Raw genomic sequence first — 26398 nt, forward strand, 5'->3', positions numbered from 1 at the left:
ATTAATTCTTTTTTTTTTCCGGCGCCTGACACAGTGTCAGAGAGATGATGTGGCCCTCCTGCCAAAATGTTTGGACACCCCTGGTCTAGAATCCCATTTGGGCAGATAGGGGTCAACCCGGTTTTCAGTAGTTAACATAAGAAGAGCCCTGCTACATCAGGCCCAGAGCCCATTTAGTCCAGCTTCCTGTATCTTGCAGCAGCCCACCAGCGGCAGTTCCCAATTGAATTCAAAGGAACGAAACAAACAGGATGCAACCAGAGACACAGTGAAGAAGCAAAACTTGAAACTCACTGCGACATGCGCACGCACGCACGCACGCACACACACACACACACACACACACACACACACACAAATGTTTTTATTATTTATTGAAATAATGTATCTGCCATTTTTCTATTTTCCCAGAATTTAAAATAGCCCATAGCAGAAGACAATAACGTTCAAACAATAAGCAGTCAGTATCAACACTGTTAAAAGTCTAATTCAGGGGTCTCCAAACATTTTGGCCAGAGAGCCACATCAAATAACTGGCACGGTGTTGAGGGCCAGAAAAAAATTTAAATATAAAATTTATATAAATAAATTAGAGACAGAACTTAGATGAGTGAATAAATGAATGAATGGGCTCATTCATTCAACCTCTCTGGCCCTTAGAACATCCTTCAGACACAAACAGAGCATAGTTACTGTCACACTCGTCCAAGTGGGCCAGAGGCTTTCAGGGGACAAGAGGCTTGCCAGAGGCCATATCTGGCCCCCGGGCCGGCGTTTGGAGACCACTGGTCTAATTGCATACAAAGTATTTTCACCTAAGAATGTAAGAACAGCCCCGCTGGATCAGGACATGGGACAATCTAGTTCAGCTTTATGTATCTCACAGCAGCCCACCAAATGCCCCAGGGAGCACACAAGACAACAAGAGACCTGCATCCTGATGCCCTCCCTTCCATCTGGCATTCTGATGTAGCCCATATCTAAAATCAGGAGGTTGCACATATGCCTGACACCTAAATGATGATAAGGAAAAACATCCACTTCTAAAAATGTATTATTTCATAAAACTAAATTAACAATAGTCATCTCAAGTAGCTCCAACATTTCTCCACGTAACTATCCCCTGGAGGTATTCATAACATCTCACAGGCATACACCACCTATTTGTAAATGGGCCAAAAATACGCAAAATGGCAATAAAACCAGAAACCCACATAATCCAAACATGCTAAAATAGGCGCAAACGTATATTACAAATATTTATATTTTATCCTGCACTTTTTGTTCAAACCTTCAAAATGACTACCAACAGTAGCACAATAAAGCTAGGCAGACTTATCTAAACATCATTGGGCAACATAATAAGATATACTAGAACCAAAGCATGGAGTTAAAAATAAATAAATAAATCACTCAGTACTTCAGGTCAAAATCCAGATGAAAAAGCACTATTTTTTCCCAAATGGCAAAGCACCATCTGGGTCTCTCAAGGCAAGGAGTTCCTCAGCCTGGATAGAACAACAGAGACAGTCTTGTCCAATTTACTCAGAAATTGCATTTCTGATGGTGGAAGGGTGCAGAATAGGGCTTTCCCTCCCACAATATGGGTGGATGAGTAAGACTGCGCAGAATGTGATCCTTTGAGTACCCTGATCCCAAACCCTATACATACTTCTAAGATGATAGCCAGCACTTTCAATTAGCCTTTGAAACAGTGCCAATGATGCTGATGCAGCAGTAAAATCACATGCTCAGAAAACTAGCTAGAAATAAGAGCCCTCATTGCTACATCTTGTAGTTTTGTAATACATTTCAAAAGGCAGACTCGCACAAAACACACTGCAGTAATCCAATCCAGTCTGGATGCAACAAGAGGCCCAGTCCTATCCAACTTACCAGCACTGATGTAGCTGTGTCAATAGGATGCGTGCTGCATCTTGTGGGGGAGGGGGGGAGAGCAGTCACAGGGACTTCTTCAAGGTGAGGGAATATTTATTCCCTTATCCAGGGGTAAGACTCCAAGGCCCGACCAGGCCTACTCAGATTTGTGCCAGCAAAATCACATGGCCCTGGGTCAGGGGATCAGGTACAGGAAAGAGGTTTAGAGTCAGTGGATGCTGCTGCCGATAAATCTGCCCCCTTCCCAGACCTGATCCACCCCATTCTACCCTTCCCCTGCCGCAGCTCCACCACCATCCTGCCAATAGCAGTTGTGGACAGGTGTGCGCTTTTGCCCAGCTTATGCTGGTGTTACAGCTGCACCCTTTCCTATAGAAGGTAGATCAGTCGTATAAGCTGTAAGACCCAATCCTGTCCAATTTTCCAGCACCAATACAGCCACAACACAGCCTCAAGGTAAGGGATGAAGTGTTCCCTTACCAGAGGAGACCTCTGCAACTGCCATCTCTCCGGCAAGATGCAGCTCAAGATGTAGCTTGCCGGCAAGATGTAACATGGCTGCATTCACAGGGGGTGGGGGGGTAGGATTTGACCATCAGATTCCCTGTCAGATCTCCTCCACAACCATGGAGCCTGATGAAGGGTAAATAAAGAATTGGGAGAGGGCATCAACCCTACCTACAACTAGAACTAGGAAAAATCACCACAGCACAGCCACCTCTAATCCCACCCTGGCCAGACAGCCCAAATGCATACCATGGCTGCTGGTCTCAGGAAGGCACTGAGAGGTCCAGCAAAACCAACAGGTGCTCACTTCCCTGTCTAACTCTCAGCACAGGTCATCCTAAACTTTCTCATTTCCCAAACCAGGCCAAAATTGAGTCTGAACAAGACTTCAATTATCCATTTGCCCTGAAATATTTGGAATTGAGCCACTATCACACACTTGAGAACCTTGCCCCAAACAAAAGACATTTTCAACAAAAGCCTCATCATGGCTTCTTTTAAAACAAACAGTATGCTACCTTCTGTTAAAGAGTCATTTGTGGTATCCATAACCAACTATAGTAAAACTCAAATAGTCCAACAACTTTGCGATCTAGACGATAACTGTCTTATCAGATCTGCCAAACTATCAGGAGCTACTATCCCGCTCTTGATGATCTCCAGATCTAGCAAAGAAATTGCTACTAACATTATTGCCAGACTGCTCAGATTGTCCCTGAGCAGTTTCCATAGCCTGTCTCTGGAATGACACCACCAAGCCAGGCATGATTGCATGTGTGCAGGGGTAGGTGATATTGGAAGTCCACAGCTGAGCCAGGAGCGCTCCCATACAATTTTGGTGCCAGGCTACTGACCCATCCTGTCCCATCCTCCCCCACCCCATTTTGCCCACACCCTGCCTGCCCCCCCCGCCAAAAATAAATACCGCCGGCCAGCCCTGAAGGGCTGGCTGGCCCTCCACATGACACTGAGGTTCAACGCTGACTCACACTGCCCAAGCACCAGCAGCCCCTCCTCTCTGGGTGTCACAGATGTGCCTTACAGTACATTTGCAACACCCAGCACCACTTGTACTAGGGTCAAATAGGATTGGACCCTAAATTATATGAGCACATGGGCAGAAAAAGAAGACAGGGGATTCACAGAATCATAGAGTTAAAAGGGGCCTAATAGGTCATCTAGTCCAAACCCCTGCCTTAGGCAGGAAATTCCCTCATGCCAGCACTAGAAGCCCTGGTTCAATCTCACCATGCTTCTTACGCACCATGAAGCAGATATTTGAGCTCTTGATTCAGTAGCTGCTTTTTTCCCTTCTTGAAAACTCCAGGTAGATACATCTTATATGCTATGTGTTTATGAGGAAGAGGAGAGACATACGCATTAACTAGTTGCACGAGATGCATTAACTAGTTGCACCTGGTCTGCTGCCAATCACTCACAGCTGTCAGGTTTTCATTCCTAAGAGCTGCTGTCCTTGTATTTTTATTCTATAACATTAACAATTGCCGGGACGGACAACCTCTCTGCATTACACGCAAATCATCACGTGCTTTGATATTATCAGCACACCCTGTCCTAGGGACTGTTCACTATGCCAGCAAACCTTGGAACTTGGTCAAGCTTCTTAAAACTGCTATTTTAGTGCAGCATCTCCAAAAAGAAGACCAAAAAAAAAAAAAGAGAGAGAGCCTAATTCTAAAGAAAAGTCATATTGTTGCTGAGTCAAAAGAAAACCTCATTCAAAATCATTGCCAATGGCAGCACTGAAAACAGGGTACTTAAATAGAATCAGGGGAAAAAATGTAGCTGGCTTAATAGGCTATATTCATCCAAAACTAGGACAGTATTTTACTGTTCATTCCACTCAGAGATAGTATTCTCTTATATATTAAAGAAGTTGCAATGGGGAATCACAAACTTTTCTATAAAAATAGACAATAAAACAGACTGACATCTTAATAGTGTCTCATGGATGCTTTCACTTAAGAGCATCAGTTAGATTATAATATGGGCACTTTAAAGACAACATCACCTTTATATTTGCCATAAACTGATGAAACTCAAAATACAAAAATAGAAATGCTTCCTTCAATAAGCCGTCCTAAAATTATATCCAATAGTAAAAAAGCAAAACTAAACAGTACGTTATCTACTATAAATGCTCCACCTCCATATCATGCAGGAAAAGCCTTTTTTAAAAACTAGTTCTCATCTTTTTCATTAAAAGTGCACACATGTGCACCAAATTCCTTCAAAGCAAAAGAATAATAAATACTCCGAATCAGTGGATATCAGATTTTCTACATTTAGAAAATGTTTTCCACATTGACTTGCCTGTTGGGGAAGTACCACAGAATCATCTATGAGAGAATCACTATGTGAGAATGCCAGATGCAAGGGAGGGCACCAGGATGCAGGTCTCTTGTTATCTGGTATGCTCCCTGGGGCATTTGGTGGGCCGCTGTGAGATACAGGAAGCTGGACTAGATGGGCCTATGACCTGATCCAGCGGGGCTGTTCTTATGTTCTTAATCTTTGCTGCACATAGAGGATTCTGGGGCATAAGCATAGACTCTGCATATGTAGTGGGCACTGGCAAGGTAAGTTGGGCTCATATGTACTGAAAACAGGGCACAGACCACACTATGGTTCCTGCATCTGTATATTATATACTATTGGGAAAACTTTCTCATTATGGAGGAACCTCTGGTAAACTTGCAAAGCACCCCAGGGTTTACCAGAATGCAGTCACTCTGAAAGTCACTGCTCAGAGTGGCTGCAAAGCAATGCTCATAAAATACTAAATGGAAAAAAACCACAACTTCTCCAGCCTGCAATGGACAGGAAAAGGAAGTTGAGTCAAACAGAGATCTCGTTCAGACATCTCTATTTGCAAAAACGACTCTGGATTGAGCCAGTATAGTGAGATAGAATGTAACTGTTGAAAAATTAGAATGAAGGGGAGACAAAGCTAGAAGCAGACTTTTGAGAAGGTTGCACCTTGATAAGTCAGTTGCAGCCCTGATCACACTTCATTGCTGCAACTCAACTGCAAATAAAAGACTATGAGCCCTGCCGGATCAGGCCAAAGGCTATCTAGTATGCCATTTTTCATAATGGTCATCAACCTTTGGGGGCTGGGGGATAAGAATAGGCCCTCAGTTTGGCTGTACTTGTTGTAAGAAGCAATTAAACAGCCACCGGGTAGATGGGACTCTTCAGCCTGGGAAGGCAGCTCATCTGAGAGAAGGAAAACTCTGATCCCAAACTTCTACTGCCTTGTGGCTACATCCAGTTATGGAAAAGGCTTCAGGAGTCAACCTCAAGGCAAAATCCGGAGCCGGAGTCCCTGAGGCAGTTCATGGCTGAACACAGTCACGTTCTGGCAACTCCTGCGACGCCGCTGGAACCAACCGTATTGGCTTCTGCCTTTCCGCTGGACCATTCCAGTGACGGGAAGAGGGGGGATTTGCTGCAAGGTTAACAGTCTATCCTCCATATCTACTTTACCCAGGCTTTGCGCACTGGAGAGGATACTCTGTTCCAGAACCACCATTCAGAGCGCGATACCATAGTCTTCCAAGACTGAAGGATGCCAGCAATGGGCATCACCAAGAACCTCACAAGCAAAGCTTAAAGGCAATGAGAGAAAGGGATTCTTGGAACTGTACCAGAAATGCTATATCTATTGTAGCAGCCTATTAGCCACAGTCCTGCCCCACACCCAACACACACAGTACCAATCTGCACAAGAACCCAGCTAGACAGCTAAAGAAAAGCTACCATGTTGTTTGATCACTTCCAAGACTCTCTGCAGTCTTTTCTTTTTCAGCCTCACAATACTCAATCGTCATCTCATTATTTCTGAATAAGAAATGACCTCTGAGCAATAGAGGAAGCGCTTGTACCTAATTATATCCCTTCTCAAAAACTCAAGGCTGAAAAACAAACATTCAACAAGTTGCTGTAAAACTTTACTTACTGCTCTAGAAATTCTAGAATCTTGAAGTGACCGATAACTTTCTGTGCAGCCATGGAGGGAGGAGAAACAGGATGTGGTGACCCAATCAGCGCATCATGCTTAGCCTTTCCCCAAAGCCAGAGAAGTAGCAGTCCCCTCACAGAACTCCTAAGGCTCCCAGGGTTCAGAAATTACTTTTAATCATGTGTAGAACTCTCCATATACAAACAGACAATTTTATATTGAAGTCCACTCTAAGTCATGGAACCTGATTCTTTGGAACCTGACTGAATGGGTGCACTTGCTCCCCTTTGGTTAGCAGGGCATTTAAAACTTCCATATGGAGAAAATTTGCTATCTACAGGTGGCAGAGAAGCACAGCAACAGCTGCAGATCACTACTATACCATCACATTCCTATATCCTATATCAGCCATTTTCAACCACTGTGCTGTGGCATACAGGTGTGCCACAAATGGTCCCCAGGTGTGCCGCGGGAATTTGGGAGAAGGTCATTTATTAGTAGAGCCATTGGGTGATGTGAGCCCCCCAGTGTGCCTTGTCAATGGTCAAAAAACTGATGGTGTGCCTTGACCATTTTATTGCCTTGCCAGTGTGTCATAAGATGAAAAAGATTGAAAATCATTGTCCTATATACGTTATAGAATACATTAAAAAGGCAAAACACTTTCAAGTCAGGCAAGGGAGATTTCAGTCTTACATATAAATTGCATTCTCCTTGCAACATTCGCAAACACACAAATCAGTTTAACTTGCCACAACACAACAATCTTGCCATGTACCAATCTCATTTGGTTTGAAATTGCTATTTCACCCACAGTTCTGCAGTCCCCTTAGAACACAAATCAGAGAAAAGCAGTGGCAACTGTCATCCCAAAAGGGGTTCATACACTTCTTACAAGATTAGGAAAGCATGAGGATATCATTGCAAAATTGGGTCTAAGTGCAGCTGTGCTCAATGGACTCCCAAGGAAGCACACTTAGGACTGCAGTCTTCCCCAGCAGTATGCCCACTGACGTTAACAGGATTTAACACAGCTCTCTTCCAAGGAGGGGGAATGGAATGGTAGTGATCTTTAGATCATGGAACCTTTCAGAACGCCCTCCACAGATGGGGGAGGGACATATCAGGGGAAGATACTTTGTTGGACCATGGCTTTCAAGCTTAGACATTTTTAATGGACATTCTGGCCATGAATGATTCAGTATGTATATAACAGGATTTACTCTGGAGGACATTCCTAGCTTAGAGGTTTGGGACCAGACCTCTTTCCAAGCTGTGGACAGGGGCAGTATTGGCAATACCCAAAAGTGAGGGAGGAAATTAATGTTATGACAAATAAAACTTTCTGAAAGTTTCACTTTCTGGAAAAAAAACAACTTTTGACATAACATTTTAAAAATTCAGCTTCCAAAAGAACTGTTTTCCATACAGGGAAGGAATCCCTTTTTCTTTCTTCAAGGGGATTCTCCTTGTGACAGGTCAAAGAAGAAAAGATTTACTGCGGCATGAACTTGGACCCATTGTGCTTTCAAGGTGCGTTTCCTATACAGACAAACACAAGGGTTGTGGCCAACCTTTCAACTTTAGGGCTACTGGACCTTTAACAATTGTGTAGAGCAGTGTTTCTCAACCAGTGATATGGGTCCTACCTGTGGTTCTTGTGGAACCGCTGGACACATGCCGACTGACACCGAAACCAGGAACACAACATAACAAGCAGAGGTAGGAGGTTCCAAAGCATGCTTTTCCACACTTGAGCCTCTTACTGGTGTTTTTTGCATCATATCTAGCCTCTCAACCAGAAGTAACTTGCAGTGATGTCATCACCAGTTACTTCCAGTGGAACTAAGAATAGGTGGACCATGTGAAGTGGACAATGGCAGACAAACGTTGAGAAACACTGGTGGGAACCTGTTTGAGAAACCTGTTAGATGACAAGCTGCACCTGCTGAAAATTTCCCTCTCTACACAATTGTTACAGGTCCAGGAGCCCTAAAGCCAAAAGGCTGGCCACCCCAGACTAACTATGCATGTCTACTTATAAATAAGTTTCATTGTGTCAACTGGGCTCACAGGAGAGTGTGTATATAGGATTGCAGCCTGACATGCAATCCTATGCGGGTTTACACAGGTGTAAGAACATAAGAAAAGTCCCACTGGATCAGGCCAAAGGCCCATCTAGTCCAACTTTCTGCATCTCACAGTGGCCCATGAGATGCTTCAGAGAGCACACAAGACAAGATACTTGTATCCTGGGGCCACTCCCTTGCATCTGGCATTCTGAGCTGGCTTACTTCTAAAATCAGGAGGTTGCACATACCCATTATGGCTTGTAACCTGTAATGGATTTTTCCTCCAGAAATCAGTCCAATCCCCTTTTAAAGGCATCCAGGTCTGATGCCATCACCACATCCTGTGAAAAGGAGTTCCACATGCACATCCCCATCACGGCTTGTAACCCATGATGGACTTTTGCTCCAGAAGTCTGTCCAGTCTCCCTTTAAAGGCATCCGGGTCAGCTGCAATCACCACATCCTGTGGCAAGGAGTTCCACAGGTGAGTTACATGCACATCCCCATCACGGCTTGTAGCCTGTGATGGGCTTTTCCTCCAGAAGTCTATCCAGTCCCCCTTTAAAGGCATCCAGGCCAGATGCCATCACCGCATCCTGTGGCAAGGAGTTCCACAGGCTAATGCCACCTTGAGTAAAGAAATAGTGTAGATCCATGGCTCCTGCTCCCTTGCAAGCCTGCAGCCTAAGAGTTGTCCCCTCTGGAGCTTTGCCCCCCCAGCCCCACACAGCGCTACCCCAAAGGGCAGCCACGAGGTCTGGGCGGTGGGTCTCCCCCAGCACCCCAAGACCCCTGGGACGGTCCCACCACACGGGTCCAGCCCGCCCCGCCCTTCCCCTCACCTGGGAGAGCCCTCAGAACCGCGCCATGTCTCCCCGACGCCTCCAGCGTCAACTGCCCGGCACAGAAACGCCTCCCAACCCACCTCCGCCGCTATGGCAACTTGAACTAGCCGCCCTGCCACAGAGTGAGCGCGGCCCCACAAGGCGGCAGAGGCCCCTCTCGCTGTGCATTGCGGGAATCGTAGTTTGCGCTTCCCAAAGCCTCCCTTAGTCAGGAGAGGCGAAAGAACTACACTTCCCGAAATGCCCCACGACATCCAATCTGGAACAACCTGACACATGATGGGAATTGTAGTTTAAACCTCCCAAAAGCCTCTTACCACTTTGCGGAGGAAGAACTACATTTCCCAAGATTCTCACGCCCCAGCCGGGTGAACAAGCATTAGCGAAGGGTGGCTGAATAGGCGAGGCCGCGCCCACTTCTTAAAGGGCCATAAGAACAGCCCCACTGGATCAGACCATAGGCCCATCTAGTCCAGCTTCCTGTATCTCACAGCGGCCCACCAAATGCCCCAGGGAGCACACCAGATAACAAGAGACCTGCATCCTGGTGCCCTCCCTTGCATTTGGCATTCTGTCAAAGCCCATTTCTAAAATCAGGAGGTTGCGCATACACATCATGACTTGTACCCCATAATGGATTTTTCCTCTAGAAACTTGTCCAATCCCCTTTTAAAGGCGTCTAGGCTAGACGCCAGCACCACATCCTGTGGCAAGGAGCTTCATTAGAGAAGAAACCCTTTGAAAGCACTACCAGCTGGGTGATAATTTGTGTTTGGGAAGGGAGTGATGTGGTTGGTTGGATCATCTTGCTTATGGCTTCAGCCATAAGAAAACAAGAGCAGTCTTGCTAGATCTGCACATGAAGTCATGCAACTGCTGCTTTAGGCTGCAATCCTGTCCTCACTTTCCTGGGAGTAAGATCCACTGACTGTACTGAACTTACTTCTGAGTAGACAGCCATAGGATTAGGAGGCTGCAATCCTATACATACTTTCCTGGGAGTCAGCCCAACTGAACTCAGTGCGACTTACTTCTGAGTAGGCAAGCATAGGATTGGGCTGTTAACCTGGATGCCCCATTGAACCATCATGTCATGAAACTGATAGATCTATGCATGCTGTTTCCCTTTTAAAGTCATGCAAGTGAGTAGCCAATGCCACCTCTTATGCTCCTGTGGTCAGTACAGGTAGTAACCCCCTTCTTAAGTAGGGTGCAGAAAAGCAGGAGAGAATAAGTAGGATGCTGCTGCTCCCCCTTCAGCAGCAGGGTTGAGTTTGCTGCTCCTTCGCACAGGTTAATTGACATGACAGCAGTTTTGCAACCAGTTTGGCAGACTTGTTGGAAGGGTGTAAAGCAGTGTTTCTCAACCAGTGGTCCGGGCACCACTAGTGGTCCTTGAGGTGGTGTCTGGTGGGCAGGGTGACCAGATACAATGAAGGACAGAGTGCCTACACCTTTAACCACTGTATAGAAGAGGGAATTTTGGCATGTGCAACTTTTTAAACCCTTCCAAGTTCAACTGCACCTGCCAAAATTCCCTCTTCTATACAAAGGTTAAAGGTATAGGCACTCTGTCCTCCATTGTATCCAGTCACCCTGTACCCACGGGACCCCTGGATACCTGCTACCCAGCAGTGAGACCGCAACACAACAAACAGCATAGGAGGCACCAAAACATACCTTTCTGCACTCAAAAAAGCCTTTCTGTCCATCCTGAGACTCTTTGGATGTGTTTGCTGCATCACATCTGGCCTCCCAACCATTGATGTCATTGCCAATTAGTTCTGGTGGTACTTTGAATAAGTGGATCAAGTGAAGTGGTACAGTGGGGAACAAACATTGAGAAACACTGACATAAAGCACTTCCTTGAAGAGAAATATTTGGATCCCCTGTGAGGCATTGCTAGGCCACAATGCCTTTTAAAAAAAATAATCTCACAAAGCACTTGATGGCTCAGGGAAGAAGAGGCGGGGGGGGGGGGGGGCTCACTTGGGGGACAGAAGTGGTACTTGTACCACTGGTTGAGAAACACTGTCCTAGTTCAGTGGTTCTCACACATTTAGCACCAGGACCCACCTTTTTAGAATGAGAATGTGTCGGGACTCACCAGAAGTGATGTCATGACTGCAAGTGACGCCATCAAGTAGGAAAATTTTTAACAATCCTAGGCTGCAATCCTACCCACACTTACCCAGGAGTGATTATCATTGTTAAAAGAATATACATAGTAGCTAGACGCTGTTCCAGAACCACCTTTCAGAGCGCGATACCATAGTCTTTCGAGACTGAAGGTTGCCAACATGCATACATAGTAGCCTGTTAAAAGTACAGGTCGGTAACACTTTCCAAAATGCAGTCACATACCCTGGTAGCATCAAGTCTATTGTATTCGAAATTAAATATTGAAATGAATGGGGACCCACCTGAAATTGGTTCGCGACCTATCTAGTGGGTCCCACAATTTGAGAAACACTGTCCTAGTGTGGATTTTAATGGGGAGGTTGGTGCTTCATGCAGTCTCAATAGCAGCCACTAGATGGCAACCGAAGGTCAATCTTGAAGCCTCCGCGGGTGGATAGGAATGAAGGTTGGTGTTGAGTAGCGGACTTCTTGCAAAGGTCCCAGCACCGTGGGACGGACTGCAAGTGGCTGGTGGCGCCCCAGTTGCCCCCTTGGGAGTTGGGGAAGGGTCTTCGCAGCCTCTCCACCCAGTAGATCAGAGGATGGAGGAGCTCCTTGTCCAGGCAGCGGCTCTCAGGAACTGTTGAGTCCCGGTGAGCAGGAGCGCGTCTCGTGTTGTCACTGCAACTGCAGCGCGGGGAAGGGATGTGCAGGCACTCGTGGGAACGCCTGGAGAGGCAGCCTAGATCCTCTTATGAGATGCACGGGAAACCTTCCATGGCGGGGCTTCTGCGCCCCTGGTAGCTGCAGAATGTCAGGCAGGGGAAGCTTCACCCATTCCTAGGCAGGTGAATCCAACAGGTGGAGATATTTCGTTACCTAGTCTGTGGAACTCCTTGCCACATGATGTGGTGATGGCATCTGACCTGGATACCTTTTAAAAGGTGATTGGACAAATTTCTGGAGGAAAAGTCCATCATGGGTTACAAGCCATGATGTGCAACCTCCTGATTTGAGAAATGGACTATGCCAAAATGTCAGATGCAAGGGAGGGCACCAGGATGCAGGTCTCTTGTTGTCTTGTGTGCTCCCTGAGGTATCTGGTGGGTCACTGTGAGATACAGGAAGCTGGACTAGATGGACCTATGGCCTGTTTCAGCACAGCTGTTCTTATGAGCTCCAAGGAGGAAGATTTCCTTGTTGCTACCACAGGTGAATTCATCATATGAAAATTAAGCAGATGTCCTCATATTGAGGATTATGAGGATTCAGCAGGGATGATTCTTCCTCCCACATTCCTCTATCTCAGTGGTTCCTAAACCTGTGGGTTGGGACCTACCCACTCATGGATTTCGATTTGATTTTTGGTGGGTCGCCAAAGGGTGATGGAAGGATTGGATAACATGATAATTGCCTCAAGCCCTGAGGTTTTTGAAAAATCAGAATGCTGTAGCTGCTAATTACACTGCAAAGAATTTGCAACCCCTGCAGCTTGCAAGCAAGTGTAGATATAGGGACATAAAGTTTAAGGGTCGTTTTCTGGTCATTATTACTTATGGATATATAAATAAAATATTATTTATTTCTAGATCTCCCTTTTTTAATGCCTGGTAAACATATGTGGGTCCTGATGGAGTGTTGTTTTAAAAAGTGGATCCTGATGCTAAAAAGTTTTTGAACCACTGCTCTATCTACATGAGAGGGAAAAACTTCACCTGTTAAATTTTTGCCTGGCATGCAGACATTAAAGGTGAGCCCTGCCACAACAGACAAACAAACATACAAGCAGGAGTTTTCTTGGGTTTTGTTTTTAATGGGGTGGTAAGCAAACCTCCAGTATTTGGATGGAGGGGACAACAGATGGAGAGATCAGAGAGGGCAGACAGAATAAAGTACAAGGCAGTGCTAGGGAACGATTACTTCTTGATTTGCTATCTGGGTAACAAACCCATTTGGAGAACCTTGTCAAACTTTTTGGTAATTTGAATGTTTTGTTTCATAAACCCAAAATTATTTATAATTATATAAAGTAAATATCTTAGCTGCAACAACCATATCAGCAATAATCAGTGGCATAGCTAATGATCATGTAGCCCGGTGCCAAGTTGAAAATGTTGCCCCAGAAGTGATGTCACAACTGGAAGTGAAGTCACGTCCGGGCTTTTTAAAAAGTGAAAATTGGAAGGAACCCATCTCCTCCCCCTAGCAGCTTGCCACATACTTGCTCTGCTGCCTCCCCCCAGTTAGTGGCATAGCTAAAGCATCTATCTGCTACCTGCCGTCAAACAAGATTTGTAGCTCTCCCCCCCCCCCCCCGCCGACAAAATCAAAGTAAATACATAAAAAGTGTTTCCTGCATCAGTTTGAGACACTGTGCTGGGGTGAAGAGGGATGGTTATTCTCCCCTTACTAAAGATAAGAGGGCACCACTTGAAAAAATGCCTTTTTACCCAGTTAGCAGGGGTAATTGTATTATGATACATGGAAATGAGAGCTGACTCATATTAACAGCTTATTAGTTTCATGCTGTATCATAATAACATGTCATTGCAACATGTCAATAACATAACAATACGTCATTGGCTCTCAGAACATTCAGTCTCATAGGTCAGTTTTGAGGTAAGAAAATTCACTTTTTGTTCTATAAGGCAGTTGTGTTTTCATTTTCTGGTTAGTTGGCCATAACTTTTGATAGAATACAGATATTCTAATGCAGTTTCTTTCATTGCATTCTGCATTAAATTACCTTTCCAATGATATATAACATGATGGTATTATTCATACATACCTTCACAATTTTGGTCACTAGTGCCAAGCTCAGTTTGTTGCCCCCCTAAAGCTTGATGCCTGGTGCAACTGCTACCCCCTCCTTAGCTATACCACTGGCAATAATTTCCTTACAATAAGACAATCTCATAATTTTGGTGTCAGCTGTTAAAACAGGAAAGGAGTTAAGCAAATTTCAACCCCATTGTTGTGCTGATCAGAATAATGCCAATCTCAATAATAGCTTTGCCACCAATACTGAAAGTACAGTACTTGCTGAAGATTCATATTTCCAGTAGATTAGGCTATAGATGCTGTTTGGTTTACTTAGCTTGCTAAGTAAGGAGATTATATACCTATGCACTATCATATTGCACCATTAATTTATAAAAATTTTCTCTTACATTTGCATGTAAAGAAAATCTTTCTAGAGATCACTCCATGTTTCAAAGAGTACTTAAATCCTGTATGCGTAATCATTCATGTTTAAAGCTGTTCTGGTTCACATTTTCACTTAAACTATAATTTACACATTTTGGAAAGTTAGATTTATTAACAGTCTTTTTTGAATTGTTTTATTACGACAATATCTTCCAACACATTTCCTGCTCTTAGCTTTAACTATGTTATAAGGTGATGTCTTAAACTTTCAAGCCACTTTACAGCTTCGTCAGACATCTTATTTTGAAGTGACAGGAGTTATTATTTACAATCAGATCCTCATAAATCCTACCTTTCCCCAGTATTTAAAATGACTCTTCTTTCCTTGCAAATTTAATTTTGAGTCACAAATTGAAACTGCTAGAGGCTTTGATGGATTTAAAATTGAACTATCCCACACTCTCAAAATACATGATAGTAAATGATGGCATTGGACATCATTTGGACAATCTGCTTTCTTTACCAACGGCATCGGATTAAATTGAAAGGTTATATATTCTTGATCAAAGGGGCTATCATTTTCAATTACTGCATCATCTGTCCATAATAAAACATGCTCTGGCATAATAGCTCAGGAAAGATATAACTGTGCCCCCTCTTTTCTTTTCATCAGACAACTTGAACGGAATTCTCGGATTCTTGGATTCTGGTCAGTTGTGTTTTGTTTTTCTTTTAAGGGTTTTACTTTTAAATAGGCCTGTGAGAAGGAGATGTTGATGGGGAGTTGAGAATTGCACAAGAAGGTAGCCACCAAGACTGGGTTGGGCTGTTGGAGGAAAGTGTAGTCTATGGGAGAGTCCTGAGTGTTGAGCAATTCACCATCTAAGGAATCAGTCTGCCAAAGAATTGTGTATGAGAAAGTAAAGGGCAGAATGTCTACTGGCAAGTATCTCAGTGTATGGAGCACCATGGATCTATCTGGGATAGAAAGTTGGAGCTGGTGCTACTGGGACTGGTATTAGTGAATAAGGGAATTCTTTGATGGGACCAGATCCATTTAGCTTGGAAGAAAGTGAAGGGAATTTGTATGTCTAGCATGTCTTTTTTAATTTGTGCTGGACTTTGTTTCTGTTACTGTTTAAATTTAGGGAATGGTTGAGTTACCTCTCCTCTCCTTTCTATGGAGAAAGATCATACAGGGGAATAAACTGTGTGTGTGTGTTGATTTTTTTTATAATGGTGTTTAAAAAAAGGAGGATTAACCACTTATTCGTGTTTTGGGAGAATCAAAAGAGGAGAGAGAGAAGCAGGCTGCCTGTGGTTCAGAGAAAGGTTGAGTTGCCTCTTCTCTCTTTTGTATGGAGAAAGATCATGCAGGGGAATTAAATATGTCTCTTTTTAGAATGGCCTTTTAAAATTTGTGCTGATTGCTTGTTTCTGTTCTTGTTTAAGAGAGAATCAAGTGGAGGTGGTTTTCTCAACTGCTGGTATCTGAGCGGCCCATCATTCAGAGAAAGGTTGAGTTCCCTCTTCTCTCCTTTCTATGGAGAAGGATCATACAGGGGAATGAAGTAGCTTGCAGCAACAGGCTCTGGAAGATGCTGTGGTCACAGAAGTTCCTTCAGCTGCTGCTCTTGCTGGAAATGGGACTGAGAAGTAGAGGCTCTGAAACATGCCCTTCCTCCCTGTGTGACTGCTCCGATTGGGACCGCTACAAAATCACCTGCACAGAGATACGTTTCATCCCCAACCTCCCACAGGGCACCCAGACTTTGTGAGTATATGCATATTACGGGGGTGGAGCAGTATGTTGATATGACTTGGAGTGATTGTGGTTGGATGGGACACACTTTCTTCCAGGATGGGTGAACTCAGATTAACAGCCGAATCCTATCAAAACCAGCATTATATTCCATTACATTTAGCCCATCTAGTGGCTGGATGCGGTATAGCGTCTATCTTGATGCATTCTGGGAGGAGAGAGGCACCTTCATGCAACCTAGAAGTGGGTCTTTTGAGCTATTTTTAACCCTGAGAGCCTTGTAAAATGCGTGGTTTTGCCATACCAAGATAGGAACGCCAGTTTTGCCGCTTTAAAAAAAAAAAAATTTAAGTACATTTATACTGGGACCCCGGTTCTGGAATGGCACCCCCACAGATACAGAGGTCCCACTGTATTGTATAGCGCAGCGGTTGGCAAACGTTTTGGCAGGAGGGCCACATTATTTCTCTGACACTGTGTCAGGGGCTGAGGGAAAAAAGAATTAATTTACATTTCAAGTATGAATAAATTTGCATAAATGAATACTTTAGAGAGGGAACTTGAATGAACGAATGAATTTTACTGAGCTTATTTATAATACACAAGAGAACTATAATACAGGCATGTAGAACCACATGAGAACTATGAACTGTTTGCCACACACCTCTTACACATTGAAAACATACAGACCAAGCCAGAAACACATGGAGACCTAAGAGGCAATGGGGGGAGGTTAAAATTATGCCCAGGTAAAGCAGAAAACACAAGGAGTCTGTAAAACGCCTTGCTCTAACTCGGCCTGCAGCTCGCATCTAGAGGTCATGACTAGCAGTTGTGGGCCAGAGCAGGCTTCAACAGTCTCCGATGGGCCAGAGGATCAATGGGCTGGATTGGGGGTCCCTGAAGGATGCAAATGATCCCTGAGCCAGGATTTGTCCACCCTGAGTTTAGATAATGGTCAGCTGTTCCCAAAGAGTTATTTTCTCTCGATTTCTGGGGACAGTGGCCTTCAGGTGGGCAGTGTGGCAACACTATGCACCACTGTACATAGTGCCATCCCAGGAGGGAATGGCAACTGAAAACAGCCATCTTTCTGCTACTGTTTCTACAGATGATGCACAACTTCTGTTTACCTGAAAACCTGGCAAGGGAAGATGTTATTGGTCCCCAGATCCAGTAGCAGGATAATGGTTCTAAGCACTTTATTTAGCAAGGTGTTCTTTGCCAGGGGCTTTGACTTAAATCATAGTGGACCTTTTCTGAAATGTCTCAGATCTGACCATTCAGACCTTACTTACTCTGTGTGTTCTGTATTTGGGGCCTGTAAAGCACTTTTGAGAGCCACGGTGAAGGACAGAGAAAGAGGTGCTTTACCTTTGAAAACTCCAGGGCTAATTGGCTTCTTTTTCCAGCTGCCTATAAGTGCTTCAGTAATGGCTAAAGAATTTGTTTACTGTGTTGGGCTTGCTTTGATCTTTCCAGATATTACAGCTGTTAATTGGGCTTTGTTTCCTCCAAAGTAGTTTTGAATGATGCATCATGGAAGTAATGAAAGATAACCTATGAGTGCCCTCATCTAGCAGTGGCTAGTACCCTATGTACTAAATTTAGATGGTATGTAAGTAGGAAATGAAAAGAAAATAGATATAGTGTTATCTATGAATAAAACCAGTTTACATTTAAAATGCCAGGTCCTACGGTTACCTCACACTAATGTGAATAAGGGCTCAATTCTATGGGCCTGCTGCACTGACAGAACTTGAGTTCCAGCAGTGCGGTGTGTTTATGGCGGTCACAAAAGGCGACCTGCCATTCTCCACAGCTGCCATTCTCCACAGCTGGGCCACTGCCACAAGTGGTGAGTAACCACCGCTGCATGCCAGCAGCCTCTGATAAGTTCTGGTGCTGATGATGCAGGGCATGAGCAGAGGGCAGAATAGGGTGGGAATGGGTGTGTCAAGGCCAAGAAGGGGGCTTTATTGAAGATTGCATTGCCATGAATATCCCCCTTGATCCGCCTTCCTGGATTCATTTGGACTTGCACCAGCAAAGTCGCTGCATCGATTGCCGCATCAGATGGTTGCAAACATTCCCTTACCCAGAGGAGACCTCTGGGACTGCCCCTCCCATAGGATACAGCATGTGTTCTGGTGATGTGGCTGTTTGGGTGGGGTTGGGAAAGATACCCTAGATAGTCACCTATAGTTAATAAAATTTTTGCTAAGTAATCCAGCTCCAATTATCACTTCACCTTATCTCCGGGTCAATCAGAGGGCAGAGCTTTTCAACTCTGAAAAGTTTGTTTCTTGCTCAAGCAGGTCATTAGAAGCAATGCAGAGATTAGTTTCTATAGTAACTTTGTAGGGAAATTACAGCCAAAGTTAACCTTTTGTTCTCCTCTGTTCCATTTTGCAAATGCTGTTGCAGCCTGCTTCTGTTTTGCATTTAGCAGAGATCTGTTTTTTTTCAACACCAGGATGGGCTCCTCCTTTCCATTTGAAGCAAAGTCCCAGGCTACAATTCAATGCACCATTACTTAAGAATAACACCCATGGAAAGCAGTGGGTCTACTTCTGAGTAAAAAGGGTTGCAAATATATGCAGTGAATTGAATTGCACATTCCCAATTATGTGTTATGGGTTGTATGTTGTACCTACGTAGAGCTTCTGGCTTAACACACCAGACACCTTAAAGGTGGATTTGATTCGTGGATCTCCTGCAGTGGTTCCCAACCTTTTTCACTTGCATATCCCTTGGCGGCCCATTTCCATAAATTGTACCCTTCATATTAGCAAAATGTTTGTAATTAATAATACAAGCCCTCATCTCCTCCATATGAAAGCCCAGACTTCATGTATTTATGACAGCGTTTTCTCTTTTTATCTGTTTGAAGAACAGACGACTCTGCCTTTGCACTGTTTTGCACCAGAAGTGTGCTGAGAAATTCTGGGTGATTGATCACTTTCCATATTATGTTTCAGCTTTTTTACTGTGCTGGTTTTCAATCACTGGTTCATAGATGATCAAAAACTAGCTATTGGTGGGGCTTTCACAGCCAACTAGCTACCTCCCTTCCTGCCTTGCTAGCTCTGCAAAGCATTCTGGAGCACGACCTGCTTTTTCTGCCATTATGCCATTCTTTTTCAGGTACCCCTAAAGGTCCTGTTGCGTGTCCCTGGGAGTACAAGAATCCCAGGTTGGGAACCACTGTTCTACTGGTGTGTTGTTTACAGTGCATGGATAGTGTTTACAAAAAGATGGTGAAGACCAGAATTTTAAAAGAATAAAAATGTCTCTTATGATCTTTTTCTGTTTTTAATAAATTAGAGACTGTACAGTTCTGAGGTAACAATTAGTGGTAAGTTATTTTTCAGGATCTGGCCTCGGGTAAAATCAGTCAAAACTTTAGTCAGACGCCCCCCCTAAGTTTAACCCCCAACTTATCCACGGGTCATAGAAAATTCTATGATTCTTGTTCAAAACCTGTCCTCGACTTATCTGTGAGATCAACTTGTGGGCGGGGGGCCTGCGGTAGATAAAATTGGGCTGTATGACCCAGAAACCAGCAGGCTTGTAAACTGGTTACCAGAGAGGGGACAGAAATGTTCTGGTTGGCTTCAGAGCAGCTTTAGGCAGAAAGCTTAAAAGGTCAGCAGAGGAAAGAGAAACCAAAAGTGTTGGTCAGAAAAAAAAAATTGAAAGACCAGAGGGAGGAGGCTTTGGAAAATAAGTTAAAAACATCTTTTTGGAAAAACAAAATTTAACATTGGCAATTCTGGATTGGGTAACATTGGGAGGAAGGGTCAGTGTTTTTGCATATAAGTTGGGCTGAATCAAAGCATGGGAGTTGCTTGGAAAAAGAAGGAACCAGAGAAAGCTGGTACTGTACTTGGAAAAGGGAGCTGGTGCAGGACAAAGAAGACAGCTGTAGACAGAAGGTAGATAAGAAACCAGTCTGAAAACTGAATCATATATGAGTATTGCTTTAGCTGCAAAACCAACAACAGTCGGGAATGAGCCTATTTAGGGTTAACTAGATGGGTGTGTTCTGGTTCAGTTTCTTACCCCATAGGCTCTTATGATGTATTGAACAAACACTCTTTTAAAACTGTTTTTCCTTCTATATATTTTTAAAAATCTCTTGGAAATGTTTGTACTTGTTATTCATCTGTCTTGGTTTCTGGGTTTACCTATCCCGCACCTAATGGCAATCCCACTATCCAGTTCTGGTGAGTTGTCTGGATCCAGAGATGGAAACTTGAGTCAGGTGACTCAGACTCGAGTTGTGAAAATGCATGTCTTTTGTGAACTTGTGAGTCATGTGCATGGAAAACTCGGAAAAACAGTCAAGTCAAGGGTCCCTTGACTCAGCACGCATCTCCATGCATGCAGACTCGAGTCTGCCTGTGTAAATCTCTGCTAACTGGGTAAGAGGCACTTTTTAAGTGGGTGCTTTTCTTTTCTTTAGCAGGGGGAGAATAACTGGCCCTCCTCACCCCAGCACTGTCTTTTCTAGTGGCTGTCTGCTGGTGTTCTTTTGCATCTTTTTAGATTGTAAGCCCTTTTGGGACAGGGAGCCATTAGTTGTCTGTTTGATTTTCTCTGTAAACCACTTTGTGAACTTTTTTGTTGAAAAGCGATATATTTATATTGTTAATAATAATAATAATAATAATAATAATAATAATAATAATAATAATGGTGTGCTTGTTTACACTTACCTTGTGGGGCCATCATTCAGACTAGACGAGCAGCAGGGAAGGTCCAGCCTGGTATCAGGGAAGGGTTAATATTTTTCTTTTGCATCCAAGGAGGGGGGAGGGGGGAGCAGGCTCTCTTGCCTTTCTCTGATAGGAAGGAAGGAAACAATGATCATTGAACAAAGCCTGGGCATTGGATATTTTCTTTAGCAGAAGGAGGAGCCAAGGGCGTTCTTCCCTTACCTGACTGCAGAAGCCCAGGGAGGGAAGTTTTTTTCCCTGGACAAATGAGGGGAGAAGGTGTGGGGGAGGCAGTATGTAGCCATCACAGAGAAATTCATGGCATGACTCCAGCAGGCTCATTGAATGACTGATTGCAGTGGGACTACTTCTGAGTAGAGCTGCCAAGGATTGGGTCATACTGGTGATCCTCCTCCCTCTTGCTGCTTCTGTCCTTGGTCTCACACAATTTGTCCCACCCCCTTCTGCCCTGTTTTCAGATGGGCCGGGACATCAGGAGAGTGTTTAAAGAGAACTCTGACACACACACTCTCTCTCTCTCTCCCTGGCAGCAGCCCCGTTTTTTCCACTACTGGGTTTTTAAAGGGGGTGTCTCGACTTTATTTCATTAGAGTTGCGTAAAGGTTGCTTGGTAACTCAGAAAGTGCCCCCATTATGACTCATTTTCAAGTCAAGTCGCAGGGGGCAGAGACTTCTGACTTGACTCGAGAAAGGCCATGCTGCATTTGCCCGTCCCTGACTGGATCACAAGCAAAACATTTCCCATGGCAGAGGGCTGGAGAAAGCCATGTAAATAATTTCCACTCGGGGGCAGAGATGAAACCTGCAGGAGGGCAGGGGCAACTAGGGGCTAAGCAAGCTGATTTTACTCACCTTCTCTCCCACTTGTGGCACAAGTAGCAGCTGAACCATGGCAGAGGGCAAGAATAATTGGATTAAGTGGAAAACATGTGTTTTACATCATGCTTATGAACATATCTTGTACTATGTGAGACCACAGATCTACTAAGCCAGTAGCTGCTTTGAATGCCCATCAGGGACACAAAGCATAATATGCATAAATAAATAAATATTGTTTGACTGTCAGTGGCTCTTCAAAGTCTCCAGCAGAGATCTTTCCCAACTCTAGTATCTGAAATCCTTTAGCTGGAAATGCCAGGATCCAAACCTGGAAGCTCATGCTTCAAAGCATATGCTCTGTTGATGAGCTGTGATAAAGATCCCATAGCACATGCTTTGTGTAGTGATGGTACTTTCTTAAATAGGTCACAGGTATGCCTTGTTGATATCTTTCTTCCTTGCCTTCTCTCTGCTCCAAAGATGTATTGGGATAGATGGTGGTACTAAGTGAAAGAAGTCCAAAATTTGGACAATATGTGGTTAATTTTAAGAAGTACAGTACAGTATATGAAAGAAAGAAAGAAAGAAAGAAAGAAAGAAAGAAAGAAAGAAAGAAAGAAAGAAAGAAAGAAAGAAAGAAAGATGAAATGGAATTGAAGAACTCATCAGAAGCCTAATTAAGTACACATTTATTTTGGTATTTCATTATTATGAGTTTTGTCGTATGTCTTTTAAACACTTTTTTCTTTAATGTCAGGACAAATTGTCTGCTCTTCTGCCAGAATTCTAATTTCAGAGCTGCACTTTCATGCACATGAATACCCATCATTTAATAGTGAGAGGTTAGTGAGTTCTGTGGCATAAATACCAGACCGGATTGACTGAAGTTATATGAAAGAATGCCTTCAAATGAAAGAGGGTCTTAGCTAGGTTGAAATGGTTTGTCATGCCAATTATTGCATCGTGCAATCATAAACACCAACAGAGCTTTTAAAAAAAATCATTTCACAGTCGTTAAATCCAAATTAAATTGTATCCAGATGACAAGTGCTTTTTTACAACTACAGGAGGTATGAGATATGATCCTGTACCCAGTGGAGCACAAGTTAGGTCCCCAGGTTGTGTATTTTAGTGCAGTTTCCTCATTGGACCTGCTTTGGGTCTGTACAGGGAGAAAAGTGGGATAAAATACTATAAATAGGAGAACCATGTCTTCAGCCTGTATGCTCATTAGTACCTGTTGCACAGCTATGGTAATGAGTCTCAGCTTGCTTTTCTAAGCTTGCTAAGAGCATCGATCACTATTATGTATTTTTCTGGAACTCTGTTATATATGACCTTTTATAATCTTTGTTGACATGTCTGAGTGGTTTCCAGAGCACTGTTTTACTCTACTGAGACGTAACTGGCACATTTGTTCATTCCGAGCCCTCTGCCAGTGACAAGGGTCATCTTGCAAAGTTGAAGCAATTTGAGCTTCTGTTCCAGCAAACAGGAAACCTGTTCTGGGGGTACAGCTCTGAGCGACTGAGATTGTTTGTTTGGATTGGTACTTATGAGTAATTATGAATACCTGCTTTGGTGGTGCTTCAGTAAAACTCTTATGCTGCCATTAAATGGGAGGATGAAGATGAATTTAAGTAGAAGACTACCTCAACAACTATAAACAGAGTTAATATTGTACGTTGCTTTATTTGAGCTGGGTCAAAAAGGGCTTCTGCGTTCTCTTCTTTTTCCTTTTTCTGTCTGCTGAAGTTGGATCTCTGTCAGGCATCCTCCATCTCTGCTTTCACAAGTGGTCCAAATGCTCTCCAATTTTCTGTCACCTTCTTTCCCCCTTCTCATAAGGCTATGTTCCAAAAGGAGGCTTTTATCTCCTGAATAATTTCCATTGCTCTGTGCTTTGATTGTGCATCCTGGGACCCTGCACATGCCTGATCTCATCTGATCTTGGAAGCTAAGCAGGGTCAGGCCTGATTAGTATTTGGATGGGAGACCACATGGGAATACCGGGTGCTGTAGGCTAGTCTTTCGAGACTGAACGTTGCCAACCATATAACTTGGGAAAGCATCTTCAAGTAGGTTGGCAAGACTCTGGAAGAGTGTTGTGAACTCCTCTGGGGGGCAATTCAGGGGTAGGAATAGGACATATTCATCAGTATGTATCAAGATGAGAGGTTCTCGGGCTCAAATCAAACCAAGCATGTACACAATGTGTGCCATACTGGTATTCTTCGAATCAGAACTGCTGTTTATTTATTGACATGGATCAGGGATGTCAAACCCATTTCATACAGAGGGCTAAAGTTAGCATTCATGGTGCCTGCTGAGGGCTGAAAGTGACAACATTTAGCATGGAAGTGACATTAAGCAGGTGATGGCCAGAAATAAGCACTTTGTTCTCACATAGAAAATCATTAGCTGCTAGTGACAGAAGAGAAAATTTGTATATCTTGTTTATATTTTCAAGATATGTGAGAGCCCAATTATAACAGGGTCTTGACAAATTGCTTCTGGGGAGCACATTTGGCTCTCAGGCCTTATGTTTGACACCCCTGACTTAGACACTCAAGGGTGGGAATGACACTTCAGTCAGGATTGGAATGCTTGGGGAGGTTTGCTTATCCCCCAACCAGTGATGTAGCTAAGAGGGTGCAGGGGGTAGCAGTTGCACCAGGCTTCAAGCTTTGGGGGGGGGGGCAACAAGCTAAGCTTGACACTAGTGACCAAATTTGTGAGTCTTGGTATGTATGAATAACACCATCATGTTATATATCATTGGAAAGGTAATTTAATGCAGAATGCAATGAAACAAACTGCATTAGAATATCTGTATTCTATCCAAAGGTATGGCCAATTAACCAGAAAATGAAAACACAACTGCCTTATGGAACAAAAAGTGGATTTTCTTAACTCAAAACTAATCTATGAGACTTTGGGCACAAGCCTAGCCAGATAGAAGTAAGTCCTATTTTGTTCAATGGGACTTACTCTCAGGAAAGTGTGGTTAGGATTGCAGCCTAATTGTTCTAAGAGCCAATGACATGTTATTATGTTATTGACATGTTGCAGTGATATGACCATGATACAGCATGAAACCAATAAGGTGTTAATATGAGTCAACTCTCATTTCCATGTATCATAATACAGTTACCCCTGCTAACTGGGTAAAAAGGCACTTTTTCAAGTGGTACCCCTCTTATATTTAGCAGGGGGAGGATAACCATCCCTCTTCACCCCAGTACAGTGTCTTGAACCAATCGGGGGCACACTTTTTCTTTATTTAATTAAATTTAATTTTTTTCTGAGGGGGGGAGGCTACAAAGCTTCTTTGACCCCAGGTAGCAGACAGTCGTCTTAGGGCCCAATCCTATCCAGTTTTCCAGTGCCAGTGCAGCTGTGCCAATGGGGTATGCATCCAGTGGTGGGGAGGCAATCATAGAGCCCTCCTCAATGTTTGGGAACATTTGTTTCCTTACCTCAGGGCTGCATTGCAGCTACACCAGTGCTGGAAAGTTGGATAGGATTGGGCCCTTAGCTATGCCACTGACTGGCTGGAGGCAGCAGAGCCAATGGGTGGCAAGCTGCTGGGGGGGGAGGTGGATTCCTCCCAATTTTCACTTTTTTAAAAGCCCGGGCGTGACATCACTTCCGGTTGTGACATAACTTCTGGGGCAACATTTTGAGCTTGGCACCAGGCTACACGATCATTAACTATGCCACGGCCCCCAACCACCATTTTTAAGCTGAAAATTGTCCCTCTCCCCCACAGTTGTTCCTGAAGCAATGAGTTGGGAAATTTCCACTTTGGGAGCAAATTGCTGCTCCAAGAAGGAAGGGATCATTTTCAGATGTAAAATAGTGCATGGGGGGGGGGAGAGGAGTGAACCTCCTTTTCCTCTTATGAATTCCAGTCCCAACCAAAAATTTGCGCGCACACACACACACACCCCAAGGCGATCTGGCTGTTTTAAGAAACAGACACTTCCAGCTGGAAGGATTTCTATATATTGTCAAGCAAAGTTCAGATGAGTTCAGCAGAGAATTGAGGATTTCAAAGTATCAATATGAAATTGTGACATTCCTGATCCTGGTTGGTTTCATAAGGGCCACCCAATCCATTGGTCCATTCCTATCCATGCGTTATGCCAGTGGACTGTGAGGATCAACAGCACTGCAGCCTCTCCGCTGGCCTGTGGAGCACTGTATCACTGCAATAGCCAGAAGGCCACGCCCACTAACACTGCAGTGTAGACCGGCTGCTGGCCCAGTTCTGCCAGTGGTGGGAGCAGATTGCAGTGGCACAGATGTATAGCATATTCCAAGCCCCCTTCCCAGGCCTGACACACCACCTGCATCATTTTAGATCTATGCCAGCAAAAGAGCTGGTGTAAATCCAAGGGGTCCCATAAGAGACTAGGCAGTGGCAGGAGAGTTAAGGTAGAATTGGGCTGTATGTTCTCTTTCCCATTTAGTACCTCAGTGTTCCAACATTCTT

At 44.0% G+C, this 26398-nt stretch overlaps 2 protein-coding genes across 5 annotated transcripts in view; one reads left to right on the forward strand and one right to left on the reverse strand.

Moving 5' to 3' along the window:
• The window catches only part of CEP128 (centrosomal protein 128), a 226961-nt gene extending 217535 nt beyond the window's left edge, over positions 1 to 9426 (reverse strand). For 3 of the 4 annotated variants that reach the window (XM_066612122.1, XM_066612120.1, XM_066612124.1), the window contains exon 1: positions 9306 to 9426. The gene's annotated coding sequence lies outside the window, so the exon portion shown is untranslated. The remainder of the gene's footprint in view (positions 1 to 9305) is intronic. The other variant, XM_066612121.1, reaches the window with a different exon arrangement.
• Positions 9427 to 16175: 6749 nt separating this feature from the next.
• TSHR (thyroid stimulating hormone receptor) overlaps positions 16176 to 26398 on the forward strand; it is a 74236-nt gene continuing 64013 nt past the window's right edge. The window contains exon 1 of the mRNA XM_066612125.1: positions 16176 to 16351. Within this exon, the coding sequence (XP_066468222.1) occupies positions 16176 to 16351 (176 nt within the window). The remainder of the gene's footprint in view (positions 16352 to 26398) is intronic.

The sequence above is a fragment of the Tiliqua scincoides genome, chromosome 1 (genome assembly GCF_035046505.1).
Source record: "Tiliqua scincoides isolate rTilSci1 chromosome 1, rTilSci1.hap2, whole genome shotgun sequence".
NCBI classification, from domain to species: domain Eukaryota; kingdom Metazoa; phylum Chordata; class Lepidosauria; order Squamata; family Scincidae; genus Tiliqua; species Tiliqua scincoides.